Below are 14,368 nucleotides of genomic sequence, written 5' to 3' on the forward strand. Positions count from 1 at the left end.
TTTAGTCCACACCACTGATGTAGACAGTTCTATAAAATGTGTCCAGCTTAACACCTCTTCCCATCCCTTTCAACACGAAAGCAAGGTCGTTTATTATACGAGTTAAATAACAGTGGCGATGGTAAACACAACTGCTTGACACCACAGTTAACAGTGAACCAGTCCGTCTTAAAACCGTTAACTTCCATACAACTGGATGCATCAGAGAAGAGAGCGTAAAGCGCCTGCAGCATGTACCCGCTCACCCCCGACCATCGAATCGTTTCCACAGTGTAGAACGGTGGATTGGGTCGTAGGCTTTCTAAAAGACGACGCCAGTCTTAGTTCTAAGGGGATGGTTGGAGTTAAAGTGAATGTTCTGGTCGGTGTGGGTGGGCTTCTGGTAGACGATTGATTCTACCGTCTACCGGTTGATTCTGTTCGTTGGGGTTCTTGAGACAAGGTCATCTAGGAAGGGTTGCTTTTGCCTTTCAATTTCGACGTTGAATTGTACTCGGGGGTGTTGTTAGTTAAGATGTTGTAGTAGCAGGGTTGGGTCTTGGTCTTGTTTTAGGATGACAAAGGTGTCGTCAACTTTTCTGTACCAGCAAATAGGTTGGATGGGTGATGTTGTGAGGGCTTGCTGTTCGAAGTGGGTCATGTAGATTTCAGTAAGGATAGGAGAGAGTGGGGATCCCATGGGTAGGTCGGGTATCTGTTGGTAGTACTCGTCCCCCCAGGTGAAGTAGGTGGAGGAGATACAGGCGGCGGTGAGGTCGATGATGGATTCTGTGGATAGGCTGGTTTCAAGAGGAGTTTCAGTGATGCGACGGCGGAGAAGTCGCAGAGTGTCATCTATGGGTACGTCTACCACGTCGTAAGTGATGATTTGATCTGGATCGGTAATGTTTTTGAGTTTAGAACAGAAGTCCGTGGAGTCAGAGATGAAGGAGTCGGCTGATTTTCCTAATTTAATTGGCTTCATGACCCACTGGCTTCCACCTTTGTGTTCTCTGTCCATCCTGTTGTGACAGTTTGTATCCTTCTGTTGTCATTGCCTACTTATGTTATCCCACTCATGTATGCAGTTGTTGTTGCTGTTTATCCTCCACCTACTATATATATTCTGTACAATGTTCCTCATTCAGAATACCAACCTAAATAGCCACCTCAAAATAATTTTAAAAACACGCAACAGGAACCTGCCCACATTGCAAACAACAAGAAACCCCAGAACACGCACTCATACACTGCACCCACGACCTAACACACCGAACTACACTACAAACCACCCTAAATCTAAATAAGGCTCTTACTCTAGAAGCAATCCTAAACCCACAAAATAAAATAGAAAAATTCAAAGCGGATTCATACAGTTTGCACACTGGTTTTTCGATTCATACCTCAATGAAACGAAAAAAATACACAGTCAATCCTTAAAATTGTTACAGGTATTTTCCCCTTCACGCCAAATGGAATCTGTTTCGACTGATTATATTTATGCATTTCGACGTCTTCATTCTTTCCATACGATGCTTCGACAAATACGATAGTACCTTCTATCAAGCAAGTGATATATTTCACATTAATATTTTACATGTAAACAGTCTTTAATGACTAAATACGATTGGGTAATAAAAAAATTTATTCAACTTTTATAACTCAATTTCTCCTTACACGTGCATATTATTTACACCATCTATTAATCCATGACATTTGTTAATTCATCGCCGCTTTAATCTTACTATACAATTACTCAACGATTAAAGAAACAAACGCACACTCCTTATGAATTAACTGTAAGGCCAGCCAGTACACAGTCACGGTTGGATTCATATGTATCGCCTATTTGATCAATGTGAAACATGATACAGGTCCGTGTACGGCTATGTCGCCAATATTGATAAAAACCTGCTGAATTAAAACGCAACTTACTAGGCATTCAGATATTCGAAAACCAAGCGTTTTGTTGCGACATTGATTCAAATTAATCGTATGTGAATCATGTGAATCATGTTTGAGCATTTGAGTTCCGTCAGACCCTTACATTGTTTCGTTATCAATGTTTGGCATTACTCAGGCATTACTCAGGCATTTACTCGGAATTTTCAGATCTGCATAGTCACTCTCCCAACTATATTTAGTCACGGAGATCAACTTTGTAATTATTGGTCACGTTTTCACTGCTGTAATGTACATTGACGATCTACTATATTTTTGTTAAGAATGTAATTCATTCCAGGAGAAGAATGTGTTTTCAATGTAACGTATTATTTCACATCGCACGGTCGGCGGTAATGTAATTCAAAGTTTAGTTAAACATATGTTTTCCCCATGTCGCTTTTGGAGTCCTGGACGTCAGTTCACACGGTAGCATGCCTGTTAGTGACATTCCCCATCACACGGTAGCATGCCTGTTAAGTGACATTCCCCATCACAGGGTAGCATGCCTGTTAGTGACATTCCCCATCACAGGGTCGCATGCCTGTTAAGTGACATTCCCTATTACAGGGTCGCATGCCTGTTAAGTGACATTCCCCATCACAGGGTCGCATGCCTGTTAAGTGACATTCCCCATTACAGGGTCGCATGCCTGTTAAGTGACATTCCCCATCACAGGGTCGCATGCCTGTTAAGTGACATTCCCCATCACAGGGTCGCATGCCTGTTAAGTGACATTCCCCATCACAGGGTCGCATGCCTGTTAAGTGACATTCCCCATCACAGGGTCGCATGCCTGTTAAGTGACATTCCCCATCACAGGGTCGCATGCCTGTTAAGTGACATTCCCCATCACAGGGTCGCATGCCTGTTAAGTGACATTCCCCATCACACGGTAGCATGCCTGTTAAGTGACATTCCCCATCACAGGGTCGCATGCCTGTTAAGTGACATTCCCCATCACAGGGTAGCATGCCTGTTAAGTGACATTCCCCATCACAGGGTAGCATGCCTGTTAAGTGACATTCCCCATCACAGGGTCGCATGCCTGTTAAGTGACATTCCCCATCACAGGGTAGCATGCCTGTTAAGTGACATTCCCCATCACAGGGTAGCATGCCTGTTAAGTGACATTCCCCATCACAGGGTCGCATGCCTGTTAAGTGACATTCCCCATCACAGGGTAGCATGCCTGTTAAGTGACATTCCCCATCACAGGGTCGCATGCCTGTTAAGTGACATTCCCCATCACAGGGTCGCATGCCTGTTAAGTGACATTCCCCATCACAGGGTCGCATGCCTGTTAAGTGACATTCCCCATCACACGGTAGCATGCCTGTTAAGTGACATTCCCCATCACAGGGTAGCATGCCTGTTAAGTGACATTCCCCATCACAGGGTAGCATGCCTTTTAAGTGACATTCCCCATCACAGGGTAGCATGCCTGTTAAGTGACATTCCCCATCACACGGTAGCATGCCTGTTAAGTGACATTCCCCATCACAGGGTAGCATGTCTGTTAAGTGACATTCCCCATCACACGGTAGCATGCCTGTTAAGTGACATTCCCCATCACAGGGTAGCATGCCTGTTAAGTGACATTCCCCATCACAGGGTAGCATGCCTGTTAAGTGACATTCCCCATCACACGGTAGCATGCCTGTTAAGTGACATTCCCCATCACAGGGTAGCATGCCTGTTAAGTGACATTCCCCATCACAGGGTCGCATGCCTGTTAAGTGACATTCCCCATCACAGGGTAGCATGCCTGTTAAGTGACATTCCCCATCACAGGGTAGCATGCCTGTTAAGTGACATTCCCCATCACAGGGTCGCATGCCTGTTAAGTGACATTCCCCATCACAGGGTAGCATGCCTGTTAAGTGACATTCCCCATCACAGGGTCGCATGCCTGTTAAGTGACATTCCCCATCACAGGGTAGCATGCCTGTTAAGTGACATTCCCCATCACACGGTAGCATGCCTGTTAAGTGACATTCCCCATCACAGGGTAGCATGCCTGTTAAGTGACATTCCCCATCACAGGGTCGCATGCCTGTTAAGTGACATTCCCCATCACAGGGTAGCATGCCTGTTAAGTGACATTCCCCATCACAGGGTAGCATGCCTGTTAAGTGACATTCCCCATCACAGGGTCGCATGCCTGTTAAGTGACATTCCCCATCACAGGGTCGCATGCCTGTTAAGTGACATTCCCCATCACAGGGTAGCATGCCTGTTAAGTGACATTCCCCATCACAGGGTAGCATGCCTGTTAAGTGACATTCCCCATCACAGGGTAGCATGCCTTTTAAGTGACATTTCCCATCACAGGGTAGCATGCCTGTTAAGTGACATTCCCCATCACAGGGTCGCATGCCTGTTAAGTGACATTCCCCATCACAGGGTCGCATGCCTGTTAAGTGACATTCCCCATCACAGGGTAGCATGCCTGTTAAGTGACATTCCCCATCACAGGGTCGCATGCCTGTTAAGTGACATTCCCCATCACAGGGTCGCATGCCTGTTAAGTGACATTCCCCATCACAGGGTCGCATGCCTGTTAAGTGACATTCCCCATCACAGGGTCGCATGCCTGTTAAGTGACATTCCCCATCACAGGGTCGCATGCCTGTTAAGTGACATTCCCCATCACAGGGTCGCATGCCTGTTAAGTGACATTCCCCATCACACGGTAGCATGCCTGTTAAGTGACATTCCCCATCACAGGGTAGCATGCCTGTTAAGTGACATTCCCCATCACAGGGTAGCATGCCTTTTAAGTGACATTCCCCATCACAGGGTAGCATGCCTGTTAAGTGACATTCCCCATCACAGGGTAGCATGCCTGTTAAGTGACATTCCCCATCACAGGGTAGCATGTCTGTTAAGTGACATTCCCCATCACAGGGTAGCATGCCTGTTAAGTGACATTCCCCATCACAGGGTAGCATGCCTGTTAAGTGACATTCCCCATCACACGGTAGCATGCCTGTTAAGTGACATTCCCCATCACAGGGTAGCATGCCTGTTAAGTGACATTCCCCATCACACGGTAGCATGCCTGTTAAGTGACATTCCCCATCACAGGGTCGCATGCCTGTTAAGTGACATTCCCCATCACAGGGTAGCATGTCTGTTAAGTGACATTCCCCATCACAGGGTAGCATGCCTGTTAAGTGACATTCCCCATCACAGGGTCGCATGCCTGTTAAGTGACATTCCCCATCACAGGGTAGCATGCCTGTTAAGTGACATTCCCCATCACAGGGTCGCATGCCTGTTAAGTGACATTCCCCATCACAGGGTAGCATGCCTGTTAAGTGACATTCCCCATCACAGGGTAGCATGCCTGTTAAGTGACATTCCCCATCACAGGGTAGCATGCCTGTTAAGTGACATTCCCCATCACAGGGTCGCATGCCTGTTAAGTGACATTCCCCATCACAGGGTAGCATGCCTGTTAAGTGACATTCCCCATCACAGGGTAGCATGCCTGTTAAGTGACATTCCCCATCACAGGGTCGCATGCCTGTTAAGTGACATTCCCCATCACAGGGTAGCATGCCTGTTAAGTGACATTCCCCATCACAGGGTAGCATGCCTGTTAAGTGACATTCCCCATCACAGGGTCGCATGCCTGTTAAGTGACATTCCCCATCACAGGGTAGTAGCCTGTTAAGTGACATTCCCCATCACAGGGTTGCATGCCTGTTAAGTGACATTCCCCATCACAGGGTCGCATGCCTGTTAAGTGACATTCCCCATCACACGGTAGCATGCCTGTTAAGTGACATTCCCCATCACAGGGTCGCATGCCTGTTAAGTGACATTCCCCATCACAGGGTAGCATGCCTGTTAAGTGACATTCCCCATCACAGGGTAGCATGCCTGTTAAGTGACATTCCCCATCACAGGGTCGCATGCCTGTTAAGTGACATTCCCCATCACAGGGTAGCATGCCTGTTAAGTGACATTCCCCATCACAGGGTCGCATGCCTGTTAAGTGACATTCCCCATCACAGGGTCGCATGCCTGTTAAGTGACATTCCCCATCACAGGGTCGCATGCCTGTTAAGTGACATTCCCCATCACAGGGTCGCATGCCTGTTAAGTGACATTCCCCATCACAGGGTCGCATGCCTGTTAAGTGACATTCCCCATCACAGGGTAGCATGCCTGTTAAGTGACATTCCCCATCACAGGGTCGCATGCCTTATTATTCGGCATGGCATATAATTTTCAAACGACGCTAGTCCAATTTCCTCTTTTGTGTACTTAACCATAGACAGAGACTCGATGCAGTGACAAAGACTTGAGGTTTATAGTTTACATGATACATACTATTGAACACTGACTGACTGACTGGGTATGGTTTTACGCCGCTTTTAGCAATATTCCAGCAATATCACGGCGAGGGACACCAGAAATGGGCTTCACACATTGTATTCATGTCGGGAATCGAACCCGGGTCTTCGACGTGACGAGCTAACGCCTTAACCACTAGGCTACCCGACCGCCCCACTATTGACCACAGTGTTGGGTGTATCTAAAGCAATATATATATATATGAAGCACTGACAAAATTCAACATTTCTGTTATTTAGGGGGCATGTAGGAGGTTCTAATTGGGCATGAACCAGAATGAATAGGGGACTGAAATTCGGACGAAGCTAGAATTCAAATGGTTTTAATGTATTCAGGCACTACTGTAACAGTCCGAGTCCCCAGATAATAACCACTCATACAAATGGTTTGTTGTCAAGGAATATTGGGGTGAGGTGAAATGGGGTTAAACGTCGCGTCCAAGGTTATTGCACTTATATAGCGACGTGCATGCACGTGACATATGTGTGTGGTTGTTTGTGCTAGTCCGGATTGATGGCGATTTATAGTGCTAGCTCACCGAGATACCATGTCGCAGTTTAACATGAATACACCACTCAGACACAGTATACTGACTCCGAGCCGACCAGTCTTTGTTTTAGTCCCTTAATGCCGATCGCCAGACAGGGTAACAACAAGTACCATCTTTAACGTCTTTTGGTGTCTAACCCCGGACCTTCCACTCTCCTGGCGGACGATCTACCACTAGACCACGGAGGCGGTCAGGAATATCGAGGATTTGTTCATTTGTGTCATAATCAGGGAATATATACTTGTGTTTATCAATAATGCCTTACTGATTTATTTGATACGCCCCTAATGAGTCGCAGTCGCGTCGCTTTTGCGCCACAATCACGTCACAGTTGCGACACTAAGGCTCCACTAAAGCGATATATCGAATAACCATTTCATTTTTATTTCTTGGGTATTCAGTGGTTATAGCGTTCGCGTCACGCCGAAGACCCGGGTTGGATTCCCAACATGGGTACAATGTGTGAAGCCCATTTCTGATGTCCCCCGCCGTGATATTGCTGGAATAGTGCTAAAAGCGGCGTAAAACCTCACTCACTCACTCACTCACTCACTCTGAAGTCCGACGCCGTGACATTGCTGCAATATTGCTAAAAGCTGCATAAAATCATACTCACTTATTCTTTTTGTTTCATTTTAAGTCACGATCAAAATCTGAGTATCTTTTTACATATGATTTTAGGTTGCAGACCAAGTGTTAATTAGGGGTCCTAAATCACAACTGTTTGGATGCCAATTTGCCCGTGATTAGTCCCGCTTTCATAACGGTTCACTCGCACGACGGGGGCATGGGTTGCCAGTCGTCTAACTGATTTAACTGGAATACTGTTCAAAGCGGCAATTAACCCAACTCACTCACTCACTCACTTATTCGCAAGACGGTGAGTATTTACTAATCCCCTACTGGGACGTCGAACGAATTTTTCTCATTCAAGTGTCTTGCTTAATCCGGATTGAGAGGGGGTCGTCTCCAAAGCAAAGAGTAAATCATTTGTTTGTTTGATTGCTTGTTTGTTCGTTTGCCACACTCTCCATATATCCACACTATTCCAGCTATATGACGGCGGTCTGTAAATAATCGAGTCTGGATCAGACAATCCAGTGACTGACATGATGAGCATCGATCCACGATACGATGACATGCATCAACCATGTCAGTCAGCCTGACCACCCGATCCGTCAGGTGCCTCTTATGACAAGCTTAGTCGCCTTGGGTTGCTGTCTTCACGGGTTGTAAATAAGATATGTTGCTACATAGCATACAATATGTGTTTGTTTGTTTGTTTGCTGTTTAACGCCGCACACAGCAATATTCCAGCTATGCTATATGACGGCAGTCTGTAAATAATCGAGTCTGGACCAGACAATCCAGTGATTGACATTATGAGCATCGATCTATGCACTTGGGATACAATGACATACATCAACAAAGTCAGCGAGCCTGACCACCTCATCCCGTTAGTCGCCTCTTACGACAAGCATAGTCGCCTTTTGTGGCAAGCACGGATGGCTGAAGACCTATTCTATCCCGGATCTTCACGGGTCTAGCATAAAATAGCATATGCGGATATTGTCATCAAAAGCAATAAAAATGAACTGTGATGTACTTTAATGCATACCATACAATAGCATCACAGGTAATTTTTATTAATTTTGATGACAATATCCACAAACAAACACACACTCAAACTTGCAAGGTGTATATATTTTGAATGTTGTAACCATGATCAAACAACTTTTGAGCAAGTGTGGTATAACGCGCCTTGAAGAAAGAGCATACTCTGATGTACCTCAAAAGTTGTTAAATGTTGACATCAAAGGCTGGATCCGCTAGAATATTGCTCGACATGAAGGGAAAGTTGACTACTAGAAAGTTGAAGTCATCCCTCTTGGCATACGATCTTGTGGAAATGTTTCAGGCATGCAATAAAACAGAGGGGCTATAAACATTTATAAAACATTTCTAATGTAACTATAAATGCATAACTGTCAGATAGAAATCTTATTTCAATAATTAAAACGCTACCTTTTCAAACGCAGAATGTCGCACTCTTAAAATGTGTGACGTTCCGATCTTCAAAGGTGACAGGGAGTCCATATAAAGCTATTATCATCCAATCAGTCAATTCAAGCACTTAAGAGGCACAGGTGTTGCACACACTTTTAACTTTTATTAACAAATTTGGTTCTATATCACTCTGTGTGGTATACATAAATTGGCACCTTTTGTGTAATTAATTTGTCTAGACTGTTTAACATATGTCGGAATGTCGCAATATTTGGTTGGTTGGTTGGTTGTTTTACGCCGCACTCAGCAATATTCCAGCTATATGACGGCGGTCTGTAAATAATCAAGTCTGGACCAGACAATCCAGTGATTAATATCATAAGCATCGATCCACGCAATTGTGATCGATGACATGTATCAACCAAGTCAGTGAGCCTGACCACCTGATCCCGTTAGTCGCCTTTTCCGACAAGCATAGTCACCTTTTACGGCAAGCATGAGTTACAAAGACCTATTCTATTTCGGATCCTGACGAGTAATCTGTCACTAGATTGCACCCAGTGTAAATACGTTGAAATTCGTTATGCAGATTTCACTTCGCACGTTTTTTTCTTTTGGGTTACATTTGAATATGACAAGAAACGTTCTGAGTGTGAGGATTGCTGGTTGTCCTTGAGCATGTTGTGCATGATATGGCGTAAGACCATACTGACGTGACAAGTTATAACTCTATATTCAGTGGTAGTATTGGTCGTTATAGTTGGTAGTAGTAGTAGTAGTAGTAGTAGTAGTAGTAGTAGTAGTAGTAGTCGCTATATAGTAGCATTAATTGATTTGAGTAATATAACCATTACCATCCGTCACTTTGTTTGTTTGTTGTTTAACGCCGCACTCATCAATATTCCAGCTATATGACGGCGGTATGTAAATAATCGAGTCTGGACCAGACAATCCATGAGAATCGATCCACGCAGTTGGGATACAATGACATGCATCAACCAAGTCAGCGAGTCTGACAACTCGATCCCGTCAGTCGCCTCTTAGGACAAGCATAGGCGCCTTTTACGGCAAGCATGAGTTACGAAGACCTATTCTACTTCGGATCTTGACGAGTCACATCCGTCTCTAGATTTCACCCAGTGTAAATCCGTTAAAATCCGTTATGCATATTGCACTTCAAAATATACCGCACCGAGTAGTGATTTTTTAAATGTCATCAGATCTTTAGGAGTATCTTATCTATGTAAACTATCTGATTATAAATGCGAAATATGCTAACTGTCCGCGTGTGGCAAGATACATTCATTACTTTATATGAGTGACGCGTATTATTATTTTATGTATAAACTTTTATTATATGCATGATTTTATGATGTACAGTGCTGTGACGAAAATTTAATATCTGTCTCACTGTTTTTCTATATCACAAACACAACGCACTTCACACAACAGCGCAAACCCTGACGCAGAACTTACTCCTCTCTCGTCTGGACAGAATCAGTCAACCTCTGCAGGCCACACCGTAAAAGGCGACTATGCTTGTCGTAAAAGGTGACTATGCTTGTCGTAAAAGGCGACTAACGGGATCGGGTGGTCAGGCTCGCTGACTCGGTTGATGCATTTCATCGATCCCAATTGCGTGGATCGATGCTCATGATGTCAATTACTGGATTGTCTGGTCCAGACTCGATTATTTACATACCGCCGTCATATAGCTGGAATATTGCTGAGTGCGGCAAGAGAGCAACCAACCAACCACAGTGCCTGCTACCTGTTGACACACGACTCGTCTTAGACGTGTAAAACCTGTACCGTTCCCAGTAGCCGAGCAAGAAGAACGTACGGCGTTATCACCAAAAGATTATGGCTAACAATCGCTTGGACAGAAGTCCTGTTCTGGAAGCCTGTAGGGCAAATACTGCCAGAAAAGACACTGGTCCTGTGGAAAGGTTGCTAGGAAGAATATCAGAGCAATTATTCACACCCAAATTACGGAAAAATATCCAGCGTTTACGACTTTATGCGACGAGTTACGTTGATTCGTTGGTTTGTTGTTTTATTCCAGCTATATGACGGCGGTCAGTAAATAATGGAGTCTAGACCAAGACAATCCAGTGATTGATATCATGAGCATCGATCCACGCAATTGGGATCGATGGCATACTTCAACCAAGTCGGCGAACCTGACCACCCGATCCCGTTAGTCGCCTCTTACGACAAGATATGTACTTACATGAATACAGTGATATCAGACGCGATTACTACTCCATTGCTTCACGAGGTATTTTATCGGTAACATTCTCATCAGATTTTTCATTACGATTTGATGACTCTCTCCGTCTAAGACTATAGGAGGTCGGGTGTACTTTCTAACCAGACAGTCAGCGTCCAGGATGTTAAATTCTCGACGCGAGCGAGCAACGCATTCAGGGAAACATACGAGTCGTAATACAAAAAACAAATAGCAAACATTTTCTCGCTGGAATATGCTTGCGCCCATTTTTTAAATGTTACTATGAGTCTGATAATGTTGCTGAGGAAAAAACCTTGCAACAATGTTTTTTTGCAGCAGATAATTTCATTTTTATAAATTCTACAGCAGAATTAATTTTTTCAAAAAATGTTTTCGGACAATTTATGTTTTCGATAAAACCACAGGCCCCTTCTGAAAGATTGGTAGAAACTACTTGACAACATAAAGGAAAGAGGGCTTCACGTTAACGGAGAGAGGTACTGTGTTATCATTTTGTGTTTTAGATGGATCTTATAACATTCTATACGGTTAAACATTCTATACTGGTAATTCGACACCGTTTCCACTGAATTCGCTTTGACTAACAAATATCGTAATTAACGAATTATTGTTCTAAAGAGCAAAATCGTTTATATACATGTCAACGTTCAGAACACTAAACATACGAAAAGCGGGGTTTCCGTAAAAGCGAATATTCTTAGTGTACACACAACATTATACATCTGTTCGACTGTTTACCACCCGGCGTAAGTCCGACCAAATATTTGTTTTGTTTTTTGTATTATTAAAAACTGTGTTTCACTTTTGAATAGGTACGAATTCCATGCGATGTATATCCTGTATTAGGAATACCAAGGCTCGCTAAATACAATGTTTATTCCTAATACAGGATATTTAGCCTACCATCCCCAAGCACACTCATGTGATAACCCCTATAACACTGCCACTGGTCTGTCTGTATCTACGCTAAAAGCGCATCAGAATGTGAAGACTAGTGCTCTGATTATCTAGCTGTCTCAATATAAATCCAGCTTGCAATAGTACGTTTACAGTATGCTGAAACCCCATAAACAATCACATGGGGTTAACTGAGGCGTATGTCATTGAGTCAACTATCACAACGTTAAGTTCTCCACATTCACAATCATTTGATGATGAACATGACACACTATTCATTATTTCTCTCTGGGGTAAACAAATTATTCCAATTTTACAGCAAATGAATTCCCTTCGTTGTCACGATACTTCTCAATTGTTGCTATCTATACACATTTGCTGTCATCGTTTTCACAGTGATCGGGTACCTCACATCAGCACGTACTATTATGTGCCATTGAACACGCCACCAGAACTCGTTCTTAACCGAGACAGGACACGCACATATCCATCGTAGTACTTATCGCGGACCACCCGCTTACCCCTTTCTTCACAGTGGTACGAGATAGTGGTCGGACCTCACACATGGTAGGTCTTACAATGTAGGTCTTACAATTCAAATGCAAAACCTCAAAACTACGAAAGCCAGTTGGTCCCCACCTTGGTAGCATATTTTTTAAATCGAAATTTCTTGTTATTTCAATTATTTGTTTATTTTCTCGAAATTTCGAATTTTTTTGGTCGTTTCTTTGATTTTTTTTTATATTTTCATAATTTCAATTATTTTCTCATTAATTCGAGTTTCTCTCAGAAACTCGAAAATTCTAATTTTTCTCGTTGCTTCATTTATTTTCTCGTTTTTCAATTATTTTCTCGTTGCTTCAAGTTCTTTCTCGTTATTTCAAATATTTTCTCGTTGTTTCAAGTTAATCCAAAAAAATCGAAATTTCGAATTTTTCTTGTTTTTTTTAAAATATTTTCTTGTAATTTCGATTATTTCTTGTTATTTCATTTTTATCTCAAAAACTCGAAATTTCAATTTGTTCTACTTTTTTCTTCAACTATTTTCTAGTAATTTTGATTTGTTTAAACAAACTTGAAATACCCTTGAAATAACGGGAAAATATTCGAAACTACGAGAAAATAACTCATATGAGAAAAAATAGAAATTTCGAGTTTTTTAAATAAATAAATAACGAAACATTTCGTTGTGGGAAAAATAAAATTATGCTACCAAAGTGACACCATTAGGTTTTCATAGAAAGCAGGTTTATAACACTTCAACAGTAGAACCTAGTTCTTACAATTCAACTGTAAAGCCCTCAGCCAGTCTTACTTGAAAGTAGTAACTCTCACAAGGCTATCATGAGACAGAAAGATGCCAACTATACAACAGGCAAAAGTGGGCGAAAGTTCATAAATCCCATTTCATCTTACCTACTCGGTCAGCCCTTCAACACTGGACGACCCCCGTGAAGATCTGGGTTAGAATTAACCTTCAGCAACCCATGCCTGTCATTTGGCTGAAATACTGATGACAACGGCGAAAACCAAAAATACTCGCCTGCTCTTTGTTATACGTTAGCAGTCTATGCACGTATTTCGATACGCTGGTCACAAAAATGTTAATTTTTGCAGATCAATAAAATATGCCTTTAGTAAAAAGTAACAAATTGTACATGGACTCGTTATTCCAAACCCCGATCAAACCAATCCTTTTACATTAAACAGTAAAACTTATTGATATGGATTTTCAACGACACAATTGACTGAATATATATATATATATATATATATATATATATATATATATATATATATATATATATATATATATATATATATATATATGTATATATGTAATGGAAAACAGTATAATAAAATAAGTTGTTTTTTTGCCAAGGAATGGTTAAACATATCGAACAACATCGGTGCGAAAATGTTACTCCAGTGCAAGTTGTATTTCTTGTCCAGAGAGAGATACCTTGTGTTTTGTTTGTTTGTTGTTTAACGCCTCATATCTCACATCGTCGACACACAAACGACAGCTCGCAGAAAATGACTACTCGATCCTCATGAATCGACTCTTACGACCTGCACTGAATACATGATCCATATAAGCATCAGAAGAATACATGTACATGGGGCGATTGCTTGGATTCAAACCTGTTAAAGATTAATATTCTGATGGAAGACATTCCTGCGCTCCCCAAAACCACTTATGTTTCAATAGCATATCTGGTGTCCACCGCCATGATATTGTTAGAATATTGCTAAAAGCGGCGTAAAACCATACTCAATCACTCACTCTTGATAAAATACAGCCTGTGGGGGAACTAAATCCCTAAGAGGAAGAATAAATCCCTTATACCCCGCCTCGAAGAAAATAAGCT

The 14,368-nt window shown here is 42.6% G+C and overlaps 1 protein-coding gene across 1 annotated transcript; it reads right to left on the reverse strand.

Moving 5' to 3' along the window:
- Positions 1–505: 505 nt before the first annotated feature.
- LOC139461640 (uncharacterized) lies at positions 506–1,000 on the reverse strand. The gene has a single exon (XM_071243106.1). It carries the CDS (start codon positions 998–1,000, stop codon positions 506–508), a length of 495 nt encoding a protein of 164 aa, XP_071099207.1.
- Between the last annotated feature and the right edge of the window lie 13,368 nt (positions 1,001–14,368).

This window comes from Haliotis cracherodii, unplaced genomic scaffold, assembly GCF_022045235.1.
Source record: "Haliotis cracherodii isolate W230 unplaced genomic scaffold, xgHalCrac1.p SCAF_15, whole genome shotgun sequence".
Taxonomy (NCBI): domain Eukaryota; kingdom Metazoa; phylum Mollusca; class Gastropoda; order Lepetellida; family Haliotidae; genus Haliotis; species Haliotis cracherodii.

Coding starts and splice junctions, on each gene's coding strand:
- LOC139461640 (XM_071243106.1), bottom strand. CDS start 1,000: ATGGACAGAGAACACAAAGGTGGAAGCCAGTGGGTCATGAAGCCAATT.